This window comes from Brachyhypopomus gauderio, chromosome 13 (assembly GCF_052324685.1).
Source record: "Brachyhypopomus gauderio isolate BG-103 chromosome 13, BGAUD_0.2, whole genome shotgun sequence".
Classification (NCBI taxonomy): domain Eukaryota; kingdom Metazoa; phylum Chordata; class Actinopteri; order Gymnotiformes; family Hypopomidae; genus Brachyhypopomus; species Brachyhypopomus gauderio.
In genome coordinates, this window is record NC_135223.1 from 3,258,215 (window position 1) to 3,275,581 (window position 17,367).

The following is a 17,367-nucleotide window of genomic DNA, read 5'->3' on the forward strand; positions in this document are numbered from 1 at the left end:
AATGGACACAAATTAAGTATTAAGTAAAAAAACAAACACAAACTTCGATATAAACATAAGGCGTGATATGCTTCAGAACTTTGTCACGTTTGGAGCACACTACGAGCTCTGTTGTTTTCTAAGTAAAAAGTGGATAAACTCCGTTATCAACACTCGTTACAACGCCACTGACCTGCGCTCACCTTTATGAAGAGAACAGACAGCGGCAGTAGTTTTGAAGCTCCCTCGTCGTGTGTGGTGCCTTTGCTGCACCTCGTATGTGATTTATTCCAAACGTGTGACAGAACACCGCGTCTCACCAACGCTCCTCAAAGTCTCCCGTTTTCCACTACGCCGGGTTTAAAAGTATTAGCGGCTCGCTAGTCTTGTAAACAAACCGCTCAGCATGAAGATGTAACGATGTGTCGCCCTCAGAGTTGATGAGGTAACCGGGCCACGACACAGACCGTTAGTGCAGGTGAGAGCGGACCGGCTGGGGAGCTGCATGAAAACAGGCAAAGAGCCGCAGGTTGGCCACTCCTGGCTTAGACCATAATAATTCCAGTAACAATCTACAATCTTCCATTTTTCTCCAGGGTTCTTGAGCAAGTTGTTGATACCCATTTCCAAGCCTGCCTAGAGGAGAATGAGCCTTTTTACTTTCATTCAGGTATTTGCCCTTAGTACAATACCAAAATTGCCCTAATTAAAGTTACCAATGACATCTTAAGTGCTTCAACTGGTGCTGACTCTATTCCGATCCTGCTTGATTTAAGTGGTGCATGATCTCACATTCTATTCAACTCTCTAGACATTGTGAGTTGGTTTTCAATGGTTCTTTTCTTAACTTGCAAACCTCCTACATCACAAATATAACGTTGTCGGGTCTTGTATCGCGAATCTTTCTCAAGGGGTCCCTCAAGATTCTGTCCATGAACCCTTCCTGTTCTTTATCTACGTCCTTCCTCTCAGAATATTGCATGTCACTTAAAATTGGATTTTCATATATATGGGACTGACACAGATTTACTTAAGGACAAAATCCATTAATAACCCACATCTCACACAACTGGAATCCTGTCTACCAGACATCAAACGTTGGTGGAAACATACTTTCTCAAGATTAACAATGGTATTTTCAGTGACTCCAAATCAATCGTTAGACGAACTGCTTCAATCACTCAATTGCCAACGTATGCATTTCCACATCCAATCATAACGTGGGCGTCATCCTTGATTCAGCTCTTCCATTCGAGGCTCACGTTAATGCTGATAACTTCTTCTTTCCACTCGCATAACACTGCAAAGATTAGACCATCCCGCTGTGTCTGCCGCCGAGACTCGTATTCATGCCTTCATTTCTAGCTGCCTTAATTATTGCAACCCTCTTCTCCCTGGTGTTAATTTCCGAGTTCTGCTTAAGAATTCTGCTGCCCTTCTTTTAACCCAGCTCTTTTAACCCAGCTCTTTTAACCCAGCTCTTTTAACCCAGCTCTTTTAACCCAGCCTCGCTCGTCTCTGCCGATCACACCCACTTTATATAATCTCCATTGGCTTCGGGATCACATTCAATTCAAAATTCTCACATTCAAGGCTCTTAACAATTTTGCTCCTCTTATCTCTCTGCGTTTCTTCAGCCCTTATGTCCACCCAGTCCTCTCAGGTCTCCCGTCGTCTCTATTCTCCAACTTTCACTCTCTTAGTGAGCGAGTCTCTGGAATTCTCCTCCTACCCATAAATCCAGGTCCCAGTCTACGTTTAAACTCAACCTCAAAACACGTTTTTCTCCTGTAAACAACCAGTCCCAGTTCTGTGACTCGGCTCTGTTCATCTACTGTTTGGTGCCTTAAACCTATTCTTGCTCTTGTATCCCTCCGTTTTCACTGGCTCTGTGGTTTTGTGATTCTGTCATTTTGTGAGTGTCTTTGTATCATTGAAAGTGCTGCATAAGTGGAATGTATTATTACCTATAAAGTCAAATTAATGCATGATACATAATAAGTACACCTCATGAAATATTCATTTTTTTATTCAGTACATCAGTATTTGATCTTCAATTTAATAATCTGTTTAGATAAACATTATATAATAAAATAATAATGTAAACGTGATGTAATTTTGTTCTGTTAATTGCTTAAACAAACACTGATATCTATATGTCCAGATATGTTTGGACATATTTGGACATACATGGAGTGTACTTCTTAAGAAATTAATTATTTATATTGTATAATAATACCCATTAGAAATCAGCATCATACATCATATTTCATTTTTTGTGTTTTAAGATTTGAGAGGAAGTCTTAACTGTCAGAGCAAGTGAGGAACAGAGCTCAGGATTTTGCTTATTTCCGAGATGTCTCTGGTGTAACCAATAGCAACAGAAGATGGATTTATGAGATGCTCTACCAGGCTGTGGGATTTTTTCCATACATATGTTTTTGACAATAAAACATTTGAGCTGTCTAATTTCATTAACAGGTAATAAGACGAATCTCAAGGCAAATCAAACAAGCGTGACCTGGTCTTAAGGGAACTCCAATGTGGCATTGGGGCCCAATGTCCAGACACAGTGTGTCTGCTGTTTCCAAGATGATCACTGGTGTGTATCCTCAAGGTTGGCCAAATGTTCTTGTTCATCATAAAAATGACAACTATATTGTAAAGCTGTATTGGTCTGTGTTAGATGGTGAAGGAAATGTGTGATCTTTTATTTAGTAAATATCCGTATTATTTGCCTTGTTTTTTGTGTAGCTAATTCTTCAGACAATTAGTTGGCTTAATCAAGACGGAGATGATTGTTTTAACAGGTGGGTCACAGCACCAGCAGGCAGCCACCAGGGGGAGGGAACAAGACAGGAAACAATCAGGACTCATTAGCCTGATTCCCCTCAGGTGGCCCCACCTCCTATAAGCAGTTTAGCATAGCTCAGTCTTTGTGAAGTCTTGGTGCATGTTACATACTTTCAAGTTGGTAAACGGTATATGCAGTTCCTAGTTCTCGGAGTTGTCCCTTGTTGTCCCAGGGAAGTTGCCTTCAGTCCTTTTGGTTGTTGTGTCTGTTTTCTGCTGTCAACCACGTCTCTGTGGTGTCTGTAAAGATCTCCAGTCTTGCATGGGACACAGGTTTGAGTCCAAGGTCCCCACTCCCCGGTCTTTGGTTTCTCCCCACTGCCTCCCCCGTTCCTCCATGCAGTGGTTTGAGCCATGGACCTCCTGCTGCTTATGTCTCAGGTTCAAATCCCCCAACCCAGTTTGGGTGCAGTTCCTCCTTTCTCCCTCCACCTCAGTATTTTGGTTCCACTAGGTTTTTCTCCTTGTGAGTAAAAACCAGAGATGGGGTGACCAGGGTTTGTAAGCCCCATTTGCCTCAGTGAATTTGCAGCCCTGTTACAGTTTGACACCAAATACCCAATAGATTGTTACATCTCTAGAAAGCTCCAGCAGTTAATTGAAACGGGGCATTTCTAAGAAACTTTTTCATTTGGTTAAAACATTGGTCTTGCTTTGAATTTCTGTCTTAATAATCTACAACTTCATTTACTAAGACATTTGCTTCACTGATCCACAGCTGATCAAATGAGGGGTTTATCCAGCAGATTTTATGTAACGGTCTGGGTCATCCTTGGTCTGGTGTTGCAACATCTGAATTTTGTATACTGAGTGAGCATACAAAATCCACTGAATGGAGCATGAAAAACCCCATATTCCAGAGACAGACAAGTTGCTCACATGGCCTAACAGGTTGTGAAATATGCCATATTTGTCAATTTTTTTCACTGCAATTGAAATTTGTCCACCGCATTTACCCATCTGTGCAATTAGAACACACACATACACAAACACAAGCTAGTGATTACTAGGGGGCTGTGGTGCACACATGCCCAGAGCGGTGGGCAGCCCTAGCCCGGCGCCCAGGGAGCAGTTGGGGTTAGGTGCCTTGCTCAAGGGCACCTCAGTCATGGCCTCAGGCCTGGGAATCAAACCCACGACCTTCATTTTACATGGCTGTTTTCCTTACTTTTGACACCTTGTATTTTCAGTGAATTAACCATTGATTTTATCCACAGCATCCCCTGTTGAGCTGAAAAGCCATTTGAAGTCCTGGACAGGGAAGGAGGTTATTCTTAGGGAGCTCACATTCAAAAAATTGTTAAAAGTAAACTCCCAGCAGCCTCTGCCTGCTTTCATGCGCTCAAGATCCCCGACTACTACTTTGGCTATAGAACAAAAAAGGATTTCATGTTTTTTGACTGCATGTCCCACATTGTCCACAGTGAAATGTATTCCATTTGTACAAAAATAGAAGGATCCTACCAATGTTACAGTTCAGGAGTAGCAATTAAAACTAACTTAATGGTTACACTTCTTTGATGACTCATTCTTCTAATGTAATTTTTGGACAAGCTCAAGTTAGAAGAAATCTGAAACTGCGGTCATTAAAAAACATTGCCAAAATCTTGGTAATCCATTAAATAGCTTTGAGCTCTTCTTGTGAAGAGAATGTGTGCTACTAATCCCTCGAGACTCTGCATAGGTTAACTTAAGGGGCTTCCTCTGTTTTGTGTATTTCTCTATTATATGTAGCCATATATGAATGAAATTGTGTTTGGGAGACACAGGTTGTGCAGCAGCAGTAAAAAACAAATCATCTTGCTTCTGGAGCAATGTTCACAGTTCCTCTTGGGGAATTGAAGATGAGTACTCCTCTATACTGCGGTTGCACCCATGTTCTACAACTACTGTATTCAGTAACTCAAATCCTAGTGGTCCTCCACCAGGAATTAAACGTGATACACATCAGATAGCATACCCAAGTTATTTAATGAATCAGATGTATAGCTAAGTAAGGCATCTCTAGGGGATCTAATGTACAAGCAGTTGGATAATGCCTCGGTTTGGGTCTTGCTCTGACAATCCCTATTCTTCCCAGCCAATGGTATCAATCTGAATTCCCTAAGCGAAACAGCCCAGGAAAAAAAAAACTTGTTTTCCAGTATTCAAACGGACTCAGAGCTCTGATGTTTCTGGATGTCTGACTGGATCCTGGAGGAGTCCAAGGTGCCACGGCTGGTTTGGTGCCGTGTTTTACTCCATTAGGATGGGATGGTCCCCCAATTGCTGGCAAACCTGGATAGATCCTCTTTTATTCATGGCGAAAAGGTGTAGAGAACACGGGACGAAAGCAGTCAGTCATGTCAAGCATTCCATCATCTTCCAAGGTGTTACGAACATAGTACAGGTGTGTGACAGCTGTCCACACATCTCGTCACAGCCATACTATTCTACGGAAAAATATGACTAAAGAGATAACCCATCATTGGTAAGTGTGTCTAGAAACTACAGTTCAGCCTAATTATTCAGAAGGACATTTTATGTATCTTCATAGATATTTTTCATGGTATTGATAGCTTCTCACAAAAGGTGGCCCAAACTGACTTATTGCTGTAGATCATAGTCAAATTTTTTTGTATAGCTCTCTTTACAACAGCTATTTTCACAAAGCAGTTACAGATGTCTGTTACGACTCTGTCTAAATGCATGCCTTGGAGTTGTTTTGTTTTGTTGCAGGTTAACAAGGAGTGTTTTTGGATTGGCTACCCCTAGGGGGGGACCAGCTATAAAGAGGATCCAAGATGGCCCAGGAGGAAGAGAGAGGCGGGGCTTTGTTTCGGACTTGTTGCTTGTTGGTGGTTCTGGCTTTCCGATGTGGACCTGATTGTTGTCCCTGACTGTTATTTCTTGTTGTGTGCTCTACTGTGGGTGAGATCCAAGATAAAGGTTGCATTGGTTGATTATTAATTTATGTTAGTGATAAATTGTGGTGGAGTTTTTGTATTGATATTCATTTGATGGTGGTTTGTTTTGTTTGTTTGTTTGTTGGTTTGTCTGTTTCTTTTTTTAATATACACATATGTTTCATTAGTGAGGTGCTTTGTTTCTTGAGTTGAAGTACCTTTATCATCTGTTTATGTTTTCCGTTGTATTATGCACGGATGTGACCCATTAAAAAGCGCAAAGACAATGACTTGACGCTGGTTATTGAGTTTAAGTATATCTAAGCACACAAGAATGTACTCGGGAAGCCAGATATACCCCCAACGCCGTTAGATTCATATTATGTTGCGGTCTGTCCTAGACCAGCTCGTAACATAAAGTGGGGGCTCGTCTTTTTTTGGGTGTGTGGGTATTTTTGTGGGCCTGCACGTTCTTTCGTTGACATGGCTTTTGAACTTGAGAAATTCGTTTTGGCTCCGTCTTTGCGTGCCTTTGAGATGTGTCGTAAGGAAGAGTTGCTTCTGTTGGCTGGATTCTATAATGTTAATGTTTCGCGTTCCGCTCGTAAGAGTGTGGTGAGGACTGCTGTGTATGATCGTCTGGTGGAGGACGGTGTTTTGCCTGCTGTGCCTGAGTCTGCTTTGCCTGGTATTGCCCATGAGCATGATGAGGATGTATTAATTGAGGTGCGGGTAACACCTCCTTCCTCTCCTAGTGTAGGTCGTGGTGGGACTGCTTGTGGTGGGGTAGTCTCTGCTACGGCCGCTTCTGCTTCTACACCTGTTTCTGAAGGTGCACCTCAACTTTTGGGTTCTGTTGATCTACAGTTGAGTATACGCTTGGAGGAATTGAAGTTGGCAGTGAAGCGTCAGGAACATGAGACGGAATTGCTCCGTTTGCGTGCTGCTACTTCTCCTCCTTTTGCTTCTGCTGGGACTCGTGTTGATGCACCTGTTCGCGTGTCGCCGGTGTTTGATGTGAGTAAAAACATTAACCTTGTTCCGCCATTTAGAGAGACAGAGGTTGACTCATATTTTGCAGCCTTTGAGCGTGTAGCCACCGCTCTTCAGTGGCCTAAAGATGTCTGGACGTTACTCCTGCAATGCAAACTGGTGGGAAAAGCACAGGAGGTTTGTGCTGCATTAACTATCGAACAGAGTCTCGATTACAACGTAGTCAAAGCCACCGTTTTGCGTGCATATGAACTCGTGCCTGAAGCGTATAGACAAAAGTTTCGCAACCATGCCAAAACTGCCAACCAGACCTTTGTGGAATTCGCCAGAGAAATGATGGTTCTATTTGAAAAATGGTGTGTAGCCAGTAAAGTTGAGAATTTCCTACAATTAAAAGAACTGATGCTTTTGGAAGCGTTTAAGAATGGCTTGCCTGAGCGTCTTGTCGTGTATTTAAATGAGCAAAAGGTGTCATCCTTGTCACAGGCAGCTGTGTTTGCTGACGAATTTGTGTTGACTCACAAAAATGTGTTTTCCGTAGCTCGTTCAGATCCGAGCCCGTCTTGGCGATTTCGCTCAAGGAGTGCTCAGAATTCCGGTAAAAGTCCCAATTCGGCTCGCTATGAGAATAATGGTCTTCGTGCTTGTTTTTATTGTAAGAAAACCGATCATTTAATTGCATCATGTCCTATGTTGGAAACAAAGCCACCTCTCTCTCAACCAAAACGCTATGTGTCAGTACCTAAAACAGTTGGGTTTGTTGCCGATGTCTTGAATGTTGTGCCTGATGAACATGTGTATGATTCTGTATATGAACCATTTGTTATGGACGGGGTAGTTTCACTGACTGGTGACGTTGCAGATCAAGTGTCTATTAAAATATTACGAGACACGGGGGCTGCACAATCCTTTATCCTTGAGTCAGTTCTGCCTTTTTCAGGTTTGTCTGCTTGTGGATCGGATATCCTGATCCAAGGCATTGAATTAGGTGTATGTAGGGTTCCTCTGCATAATGTCCATCTTAAATCTCGGTTGGTGACGGGTGAAGTGAGGGTAGGAATCCGATCTCAATTTCCTATGAAGGGAGTTCAGTTTATTTTGGGGAATGATTTGGCAGGGGGTAAAGTCAGTTCTGTGCCTGAGGTTATAGATGAACCTGTTTCATCCGTTTCATTGGATCCAACTGTGTTTCCTGCTTGTGTAGTGACTCGTGCGCAGGCACGCAAGTTTGCAGATCAGATTGATCTCTCTGAGACATTTTTGGCGTCATCCAAACCTGATACGGGGACGAAGGTTGGTTGTGAAGTTCTGCCATATAAGGTATCGGATGGTGACTCAAGTGAAATAGATGTGGGGTTAGATGTAAAGTTCGGACGGGAGTCACTAATTGAGGAACAGTGTAAAGATTCTTCTTTAAACTGTTGTCGGATAAAAGCTGTTACTGAGGAGGAATTGCCACAACATGTTGTAACGTACTTCCATCAGAATGGATTATTGTTGAGAAAATGGTCCCCTTCACATGAGACGACGGAGTGGAATGCTATTTATCAGCTCGTTGTTCCTACTAGCTATAGGCAGCAGATACTTAGTCTAGCTCATGACCATGTAATGTCAGGTCACCTGGGAATCCGAAAGACCTATCATAGAATCTTGCGTTATTTCTTTTGGCCAGGTCTGAAACGTGATGTTGTAGCTTACTGTCGTTCATGTCATGCCTGTCAAGTCGCTGGTAAACCTAATCAAACCATTCCATTGGCTCCACTCCATCCAATTCCTGTGTTGGGGGCGCCATTTGAACAGCTTATTATCGACTGTGTTGGACCCCTACCTAAAACCAAGTCTGGTAATATGTATTTGCTTTCTCTCATGTGCACAGCTACCCGATATCCTGAGGCTATACCTCTACGCAACCTGAAAGTAAAAGGTATCGTGAAAGCGTTAGTCAGATTCTTCTCTACGTTTGGGCTACCCAAACGCATTCAGACTGATCAGGGATCAAACTTCACTTCGCGTTTGTTTAATCAGGTGATGAAATTGTTACAAATTGAACATCGTATGTCAAGTGCTTACCATCCCGAGTCTCAGGGTGCACTTGAACGATTTCACCAAACATTTAAAGCCATGTTGCGCAAGTATTGTCTGACCTCAGGAAGAGAATGGGATGAGGGTGTTCCATTTCTGTTATTTGCCGTAAGAGAATCAGTGCAGGAATCTCTGGGATTTAGTCCAGCAGACTTGATTTTTGGTCACTCCGTGCGTGGGCCATTAAAACTACTCAGAGAAAAATTGGTTGCAGATGACCAGAAGAGAAGTAATATTTTAGAATACGTGAGTGATTTTCGTGAACGATTACATCATGCTAATGATGTTGCAAAAGCATCTTTGTCATCGGTCCAGTCAAACATGAAGGCTCGCTTTGATAAAAGGACAGTACCCGGAGAACTCCGTAAGGGAGACAAGGTTCTTGTGTTACTGCCTATTCCTGGTTCAGCTTTGTGTGCAAAATTTTCAGGTCCATATGTGGTGGAACGTAAGTTAAGTGATACTGATTATGTGATCAGCACGCCCGACCGACGGAGAAAAAGTCGTGTTTGCCACATCAATATGTTGAAATCTTATGTTCAACGGGTACCATGTGAGGGTTCTGACGGTACCCCTGTTACTTCAGCGTTGGCAATAACCAGGTTGGACTACCAGTCTGGCAGTGATGATCTCACGTTTCGTGATGATAGTCTTTTTACTCCTCACCTGTTAAATTCTGAGTTCTTGGCTACTGTACACTCCCAGTTGTTACATCTTGGTGAGAGAGAACGGGAAGATGTGATTGAGATGATTAATACTCACCTTTCTTTATTTTCTGATGTTCCTGGTCGAACTGATTGGCTTTATCACGATATTGATGTGCAAGGGCAGCAACCTATCAAACAACATGCTTATCGTGTTAATCCCACAAAACGCCAGAAAATGCAAAAAGAGGTTGAGTATCTTTTGGACAATGGTTTGGCTACACCTAGCATTAGCTCTTGGAGTTCGCCCTGTCTACTAGTGCCTAAGCCTGATGGAACTAGTAGATTTTGTACAGACTATCGAAGAGTTAACGCAGTTACCAAACCCGATTCCTTCCCTTTGCCAAGAATGGAGGATTGCATTGATAGAGTCGGAGCAGCCAAATTCGTAACGAAACTTGATCTACTAAAGGGGTATTGGCAAGTTCCTCTAACCCCTGTAGCATCTGAAATTTCTGCCTTCGTTACGCCTGATCATTTCCTTCAATACTCCGTAATGCCATTTGGCTTAAGAAATGCACCTGCGACTTTCCAGAGGTTGATGTGGAAAGTATTGGCGAACGTGGAAAATTGTGAGATATATCTAGATGATGTGGTGGTGTATTCGTCTAGTTGGGACGAGCACATGACGAATCTCGGAAAGGTTTTTAGTCGCTTACAAGATGCCAAACTTACACTAAATCTCGCCAAGTGTGAATTTGGTAAGGCCAGAGTGTCTTATTTGGGAAAGTTGGTCGGGCAAGGTGAAGTATGTCCTCTTGCAGCCAAAGTACAGGCCATTATTGATTTTCCGGTACCCGCTACAAAACGTGATCTTCGGCGATTTTTAGGTATGGCAGGGTATTACCGTGGGTTTTGCAAAAATTTCGCTAGTGTGGCTGCACCCCTGACGGATTTATTAAAATATTCACAGACACTGCTGTGGACCACCGATTGTGACCATGCTTTTAAGGCCATTAAGTCTCTCTTGTGCAGTACACCAGTCCTGACTGCTCCTGATTTCACAAAACCTTTTAAACTGGATGTTGATGCCAGTGCTTACGGAGCTGGTGCTGTTCTCTTACAGGACGATGAGCAAGGAGTTGAACATCCTGTATGTTATTTCTCAAAAAAGTTCTTGAAACATCAGGTTGGTTATAGCACTATCGAAAAAGAGGCTTTGGCCCTCTTAATGGCTTTGCAGCACTTTGAGGTGTACTTGGGTTCCAGTGTGTTGCCTGTTGAGGTTCATACAGACCATAATCCATTAATATTCTTGACAAGGATGCGAAATACAAATCAGCGGTTGATGAGATGGTTTTTAATGATTCAGGATTTCAATTTGGAGGTTCACCACAAGAAAGGTGCTGAGAACATCGTAGCAGACGCCTTATCGAGAGTATAAGACTTCCTAAACGTATTTGAAAGCATTATTAAAATAGCTCCGGTCATGAGTAAATTATAACAAAATGTGAGTTTTGTTTTTCTTTATTTTGGGTGGGGGAGTGTTACGACTCTGTCTAAATGCATGCCTTGGAGTTGTTTTGTTTTGTTGCAGGTTAACAAGGAGTGTTTTTGGATTGGCTACCCCTAGGGGGGGACCAGCTATAAAGAGGATCCAAGATGGCCCAGGAGGAAGAGAGAGGCGGGGCTTTGTTTCGGACTTGTTGCTTGTTGGTGGTTCTGGCTTTCCGATGTGGACCTGATTGTTGTCCCTGACTGTTATTTCTTGTTGTGTGCTCTACTGTGGGTGAGATCCAAGATAAAGGTTGCATTGGTTGATTATTAATTTATGTTAGTGATAAATTGTGGTGGAGTTTTTGTATTGATATTCATTTGATGGTGGTTTGTTTTGTTTGTTTGTTTGTTGGTTTGTCTGTTTCTTTTTTTAATATACACATATGTTTCATTAGTGAGGTGCTTTGTTTCTTGAGTTGAAGTACCTTTATCATCTGTTTATGTTTTCCGTTGTATTATGCACGGATGTGACCCATTAAAAAGCGCAAAGACAATGACTTGACGCTGGTTATTGAGTTTAAGTATATCTAAGCACACAAGAATGTACTCGGGAAGCCAGATATACCCCCAACGCCGTTAGATTCATATTATGTTGCGGTCTGTCCTAGACCAGCTCGTAACAATGTCCGAGTCACGTCTCGAAGGGCAGCTCATCCTCTGGTTGACACCAGACACCAACAGCAGCAAACAAACAAGTAACAAGAACTGTAAAATGATGACAGATCATGTATTTCAATAATGCTTCAAACAAAGCTTCAATGGCATAGGGTTCTTGCATGGGTTGAGGTTGTCTTACAAGTGAGTGAAGCACATGGTGTCCTGAATGTCATATACATCACTTTAATCTGACAAACAGTTGCATCTCATTACAGCAAGAAAGACAAAGAAATAAGTCCTACCCTCATGTCATTACTGCTAGAACCATGAGTTTTCTGACACCATTTCATACCTCATAGTTGTGGACACTTTGGCCAGAGTAAGCTAGCTAGCTATATAGCATAGAATAGATTTATTGTCACTGAATAAACATTGTTGTGAAACAGTGCTGAGACAGTAAAATGAAATGCAGTAAGCGAGATATATATATATATAAGCGGTCAATATATTGATAGCAGGTCTAACAAGCGTAAGCTAGCTAGCTAACACGTAGTTACTGTTACCAACTTAATGTTAGATAATTTGGTTAGGTGATATTGTAATTGAAGAAATTAAGAAATAATAAATCAACTTGCAAGTTGCAATGATTCACTTCTGTTATTGATCACGATTATTTTACAATAGCAAGAAATATTAAAGAAACCCCTCCCAATGATAGCTCCATAGCCCCAAATCAATATGTTGGCATGTGACAAATACATTTTTCCAGTACACGAAAGAAGTATCTTTGTGGTGTCATGAATCCCATCATGCAGCAGTGGCAGAAAATTCATTCCTGTGACCTCGTAGTATGGTTTGTGTTTGCCTCATACTCGATACTATACTACATACTACTATGGGGACCAGAAAACAGTATATACTGAGTGCATTATGCAGTATAAAGTTTGTAGGAGGATATTTCAAACAAAGCCATCTTTTGATTATCTTGAATCGTTTGCTCTTCCTAAGTACCCCAGATATTTGTCCTGAATGTCCACGACCTGAATTCTCTCAGTGTGAATATAGTGTGCCAGATTTCCTACTTATTTTCTTTTAACACGTTTTTTTGTTTTCATTAATACTTTGGACCTGAAAATTACTGGAATCTCAATTTTAAACCTGAATTTTCAATAATAATAAATTGTAGTGAAAATGGTTCAGTAATACTACATTCCTCTTTTTTTGTAGCATCATGAATTCAGGTTAAGGTGACTGAAAAAACTATTAAAAACGCTTTCCCAGTACGTATAGACTGCACTTTAGAGGAGTTATAGAGTGTAAGAGAGGTTATTCTCATGTTTGATCAAAGAAACAAGTCACATTTTACAGTGATTATAAACCTTTAACATGATTGTTGTTCTGATCTCCTCCCTCCAACCCCACCACACACACACCCTTCCTTCTTTATTCACTTGCACATGAAAACACAAACTCAGGTCCTTGTTTGCCGAAGAAAGCAAGCGTGTTGCATCTTCTCTGCGTGTTCCAGGACAGTGATCTACCAGACAAGCGGAGACAGAGCTTCAGCTTGCAGACAGACACGGGCCAGGACGTTGTGTTCAGCGTGGAGCTCGAGAGTGAACTGCTGGTCTGGGAGAAGGCCTTTCAGATGGCCACCTTCCTCGAGGTCGAGAGGATACAGGTAAATACTGCACTCGAGCACATGCAACCCAAAGGGAAAACTGGCACCAGGCAGGTGATGCAGTGCTTAACTGCTTTAATGGGACATTTTTACATTGCAACAAAGCCAGGCGATGGCTGCGGTCTCTCATTCAAAGAGACAGGTGGTGGTTGTGTGTGGATGATTATGGGAAAGAGTGTTGCAAACCTCAAGAAAACACTGGAAAGTTGAGCTTTCCTCAAATGTGTGTTATTGAGAAATGGGTTTCACTGGATGGCAGCCAATCGGCACCACATGGAGCATTTTATGAGGAATCACTTGCTCTTCCTCCAGTGATATCAAAGGATGACTGCACAACACCAGGGGGCCCTCATGAGAGAGGTGGTAGATTGAATTAAATGGGGCTCCATGGTTAAAATGAAATTAAAAGTTTTTTACCAGTTGGCCAGGATTCTTCCTGGCGTTTCTGCTACTCCAGTCAGCTCACCCACCAGTCAGAACTCAGTAGCAGAAAGCAAATACACCTTTTCCAACACGTCTCTTTTTCCTAGATTCATGTCGAAAAATACACTAAAAGAACCATGATAATTTTCTCCTCCATCTTGTCACTTATTTTTAGGCTTGATGTGACATGACGAAATGCATCGCGCGGCGTCGATTGGCTGCAGTCAAGCGAAACTCGCTTCTCATTTACATAAAAAAACCGCAACTTCTTAACGCTCTCTTCGCAACGCACGCGCTGCCACATTCCTCCACGCGCTGCCGCAGCCTCGCCAGAAAGGAACGAGAGGCGGAGCAAAAATCAGTCCTCATTGCAGCAATGTGAAGTACTATTAGAGTACAGTAATTTTGGCCTGTTCAAAATGTTTCTGGTTTGCATAAGCGACTTGCGTGGACTTATTTATGGATGTTAAGTAGTTGACAGCCTTTCGGTTACAATTACTTCACTACATGCAAGAAATTATATTTTTATATTCAACAGAATATTTTCTAACAAACCCTTTGCACAGTGAAGGCTACGCAGTACCAGGGAACTAGTCCTGTTAAATTCCTAATCTAATTTAACAGGCCTACTACTGAAGGAATTTAATGTTTAGGGCTTGGCAGTCTAAAACATGAAGTAAAGCAAATGTTGAATTGGCTATACAGAGTGTGTTTCATATACAAGCCTGTCGTTTTCTCCTTTGACTCATATCAAATAGCCACGGTGACGCAACAAGCACACGCGAATTAAGTCTTTGGTCTAGAATGTGGTGAGCAAACTAAAAAGGTCTGTTGAGAATTGTTAGGTACTATCGAAAAGCAAAAAACTGTCAAGAGACATATAAGATATTGTGTTTGCCGGTCCCTTTCGACAGAAGCAGACTACATGCATAAAACTAACACCTCTGGCAGCCAAATAACTGTTTATTTTCCTCCTCAAACAATGATGTACAACACTTACCGATCTAATTAACACTTCAGACACTAGGGACGGAGTTGTGCTTTTGCCAGTGGGCGTCTTCTTAGGTTAACGTTGCCAAATGTCTTATTTTTCAGTGTAAAACATACGCGTGTATCATGGAGAGCCATCTCATGGGACTCACTATAGATTTCAGCATGGGCTTTGTCTGCTTTGACGCAGCATCAAAAGTGAGTTCAACGTAACCCATTAGCCTTGGCCTTTATAGCTGTATGATTGATCACGAGATCCTTCTGAGGTGTTTGGGATCCAATCATACCACGTAGACATAAACTGAACGGTGTGATTTGATTTTTAACAGCGGTGACTATGCAGGTGCAGGTAATTATCCCTGCACCTGAGCATAATGGCAGTCTTATTGTTGTTGTAGTTTATCACCATGAACAGTAACTTATTTGCAAAACTAGGCAAACTGTTGCAAAGCTGTTTGGCATTAATTGTGTGTGTGTGTATTGCTCGTTGGATGTGTAAAACTAAAAATGTTAAGCATATCACCCCCTGTAGGCAGTGCTGTGGCGGTACAAATTCTCCCAGCTCAAAGGATCTTCAGATGACGGCAAGAGCAAGATCAAATTTCTGTTCCAGAGTCAAGATACGAAACTCATCGAGGCAAAGGTGAGACTCTCTTACTGAAGGGGCTGATTTGAGTGTGACATTCTCCCGTGATCTCAGACTAGTACTAAACTTAGATCTTAGAACTGGATGAAGCTCTGCTGTGAGTTATAGTGGTTACTGGGGAAACCATTCTCCTGGGCTGTATCTGTGAAGTGTGTTATTCAAACCGAAAAAAAAAAATATATATATATATATATATACTCCCATTAATATGCAAATATGAGTTTCTAGTCTTAGAGAGCAACACAAACACATCTTTTTAAAGCACAGTCTATGATTCAGATATATTCCATTCATAAAAGAGCACAAGACAGAAGCAGCACTGGGCTGATGGGTGGATTGTGAGGATTTCTTTGTAATGGGCTGTGCATCTCAAGCCCTTTATCTGCTGATTAGACGTGACCCAGGGGTGCGACTGGCCTCCAGCCAGGGCTTCTGAAGTCTCTCTGCTTGCTCTCTGTTTCCGGCCGCGCAGGAGCTGGAGTTCTCCAACCTCTTCGCGGTGCTACACTGCATCCACGCGTTCTTCGCGGCGAAAGTGGCGTGCCTGGACCCCATGTTCGTGGGTAGCCGGGGCGTGGCCACGGCAGCCACGTTGGCCACGCCCCCCTCCGTCGCCTCCGTCGTGCAGGCCTCCAAGCTGAAGTTCTCGAGTTGACGGGCCCTCTGCAAACCCCTTGCTCGTGTTTTGGCCCTGGACGAGACATTTCACACTGACTTCCCTGTGGAGGGGCGTCGCTAGACCGCACGAATACAAAAGAGGGACAGGAGACAAACGCATGAAGATGGCGGAAGAGTTTTAACAACACCGATGAGCCTTGAACTTTTGACCCATTTGGGCAATGTGAAAACGACCTGGCCTGCTTGCATTGGTACAGACTTGAACTCAAGCCAAGGTGATGTCACGTTTTGTATACCTCAGCAGTTAAGTACACAGACCCAGTGCAACTTTTCTCATTATGTCACTCTTGCTAGTTGCCGGTTAAATGTATTGTAGAGTCCACAGGATGTTCAGTTTTCATGGATACAAAACAATTAGAACATGAGTTAGCTCCCTTCGATATTGCAGTAAATATGTTTGCACTTAGTTAATGATAGCATTCCTACCTGTGTGAAGTCTTTTAATCCTTTCTTTAGATCAGATAATTGATTGAAAGTGATAGCATCACTTCCCAGTTCACATCATTATGGTCCAAGATTTAAGGATAGTTACCCAAGTGGAATTTTCAAAGACATCAGAATGCAAGTCCTGAATCGATATTTTAAGAAGAGTTGAATGTCTCGGTGACATTCTCCACAATGATGTAAAGAAAACCCTGATATAAACCCGAATCTGTTTGACACTGCACTTTTCCAAGCAACATACACAACAGAGACAAACACCTTCCTAAGTACCACAATGAACTAAAGAAGATCGAGGAAGCAGAGGTCTGATGTGGATGATGTCTAGATGATGTCTGCTATTTTTTCTTTTTGTTACTTTGCCCATTTGCTTCAGAGTGGCGCGATGAGGCGCAGATACGACTTGCGTGTTCATGTTTGAACTGCATGGAGAGGGTCTCTGCGCCATCTTTATTGAAATATGCTGCTTCTCACCTGTGGAAGATGTGTAAAAGTGAGTAGTCTTATTCTTACACTTTGTTGCCCTTTAATTTCCTACCCGTTACCTTAATACGGATCAATCGGAGCGTTGCGACTCGACCATGAGACTATCCAGTTTCATAGCAATGCTCGGTACAGAAGGAATCTCCTGGTGATTCACGAGGAACTGAACTGTGAAGAGATGAACACAGGCCCTCCCAGCAAGCAGAGGAGAAGACTGTACAGAGTCCTGGCAAAATGGTCAGGTCTGCAGGATGTGTGTAGCACAACATAAAGGGTTTTTTTTCCTGTATTTTTGTGTTACATTATCTCTCCTGTTGTTTATTTACCATTTGTTTATCCATTTAGATCCTCAGAAAACAAGAACTCCATTAAAAATTTTTAATATAAAATCTGATAATACCCTCTAGTCACCATTATGTTTTATTTTCAATTAGC

General features: G+C 42.2%; 1 protein-coding gene across 4 annotated transcripts in view; it reads left to right on the plus strand.

The window, feature by feature from the left end:
- sntg1 (syntrophin, gamma 1) overlaps nucleotides 1-17,331 on the plus strand; it is a 52,438-nt gene extending 35,107 nt beyond the window's left edge. For 3 of the 4 annotated variants that reach the window (XM_076970787.1, XM_076970789.1, XM_076970788.1), the window contains 4 exons: nucleotides 13,119-13,271; nucleotides 14,790-14,882; nucleotides 15,217-15,327; nucleotides 15,803-17,331. In XM_076970787.1, coding sequence (XP_076826902.1) covers nucleotides 13,119-13,271; nucleotides 14,790-14,882; nucleotides 15,217-15,327; nucleotides 15,803-15,985 — 540 coding nt within the window. In that variant the 3' untranslated portion in view covers nucleotides 15,986-17,331. The remainder of the gene's footprint in view (nucleotides 1-13,118; nucleotides 13,272-14,789; nucleotides 14,883-15,216; nucleotides 15,328-15,802) is intronic. The other variant, XR_013120609.1, reaches the window with a different exon arrangement.
- The last annotated feature ends 36 nt before the right edge of the window (nucleotides 17,332-17,367 follow it).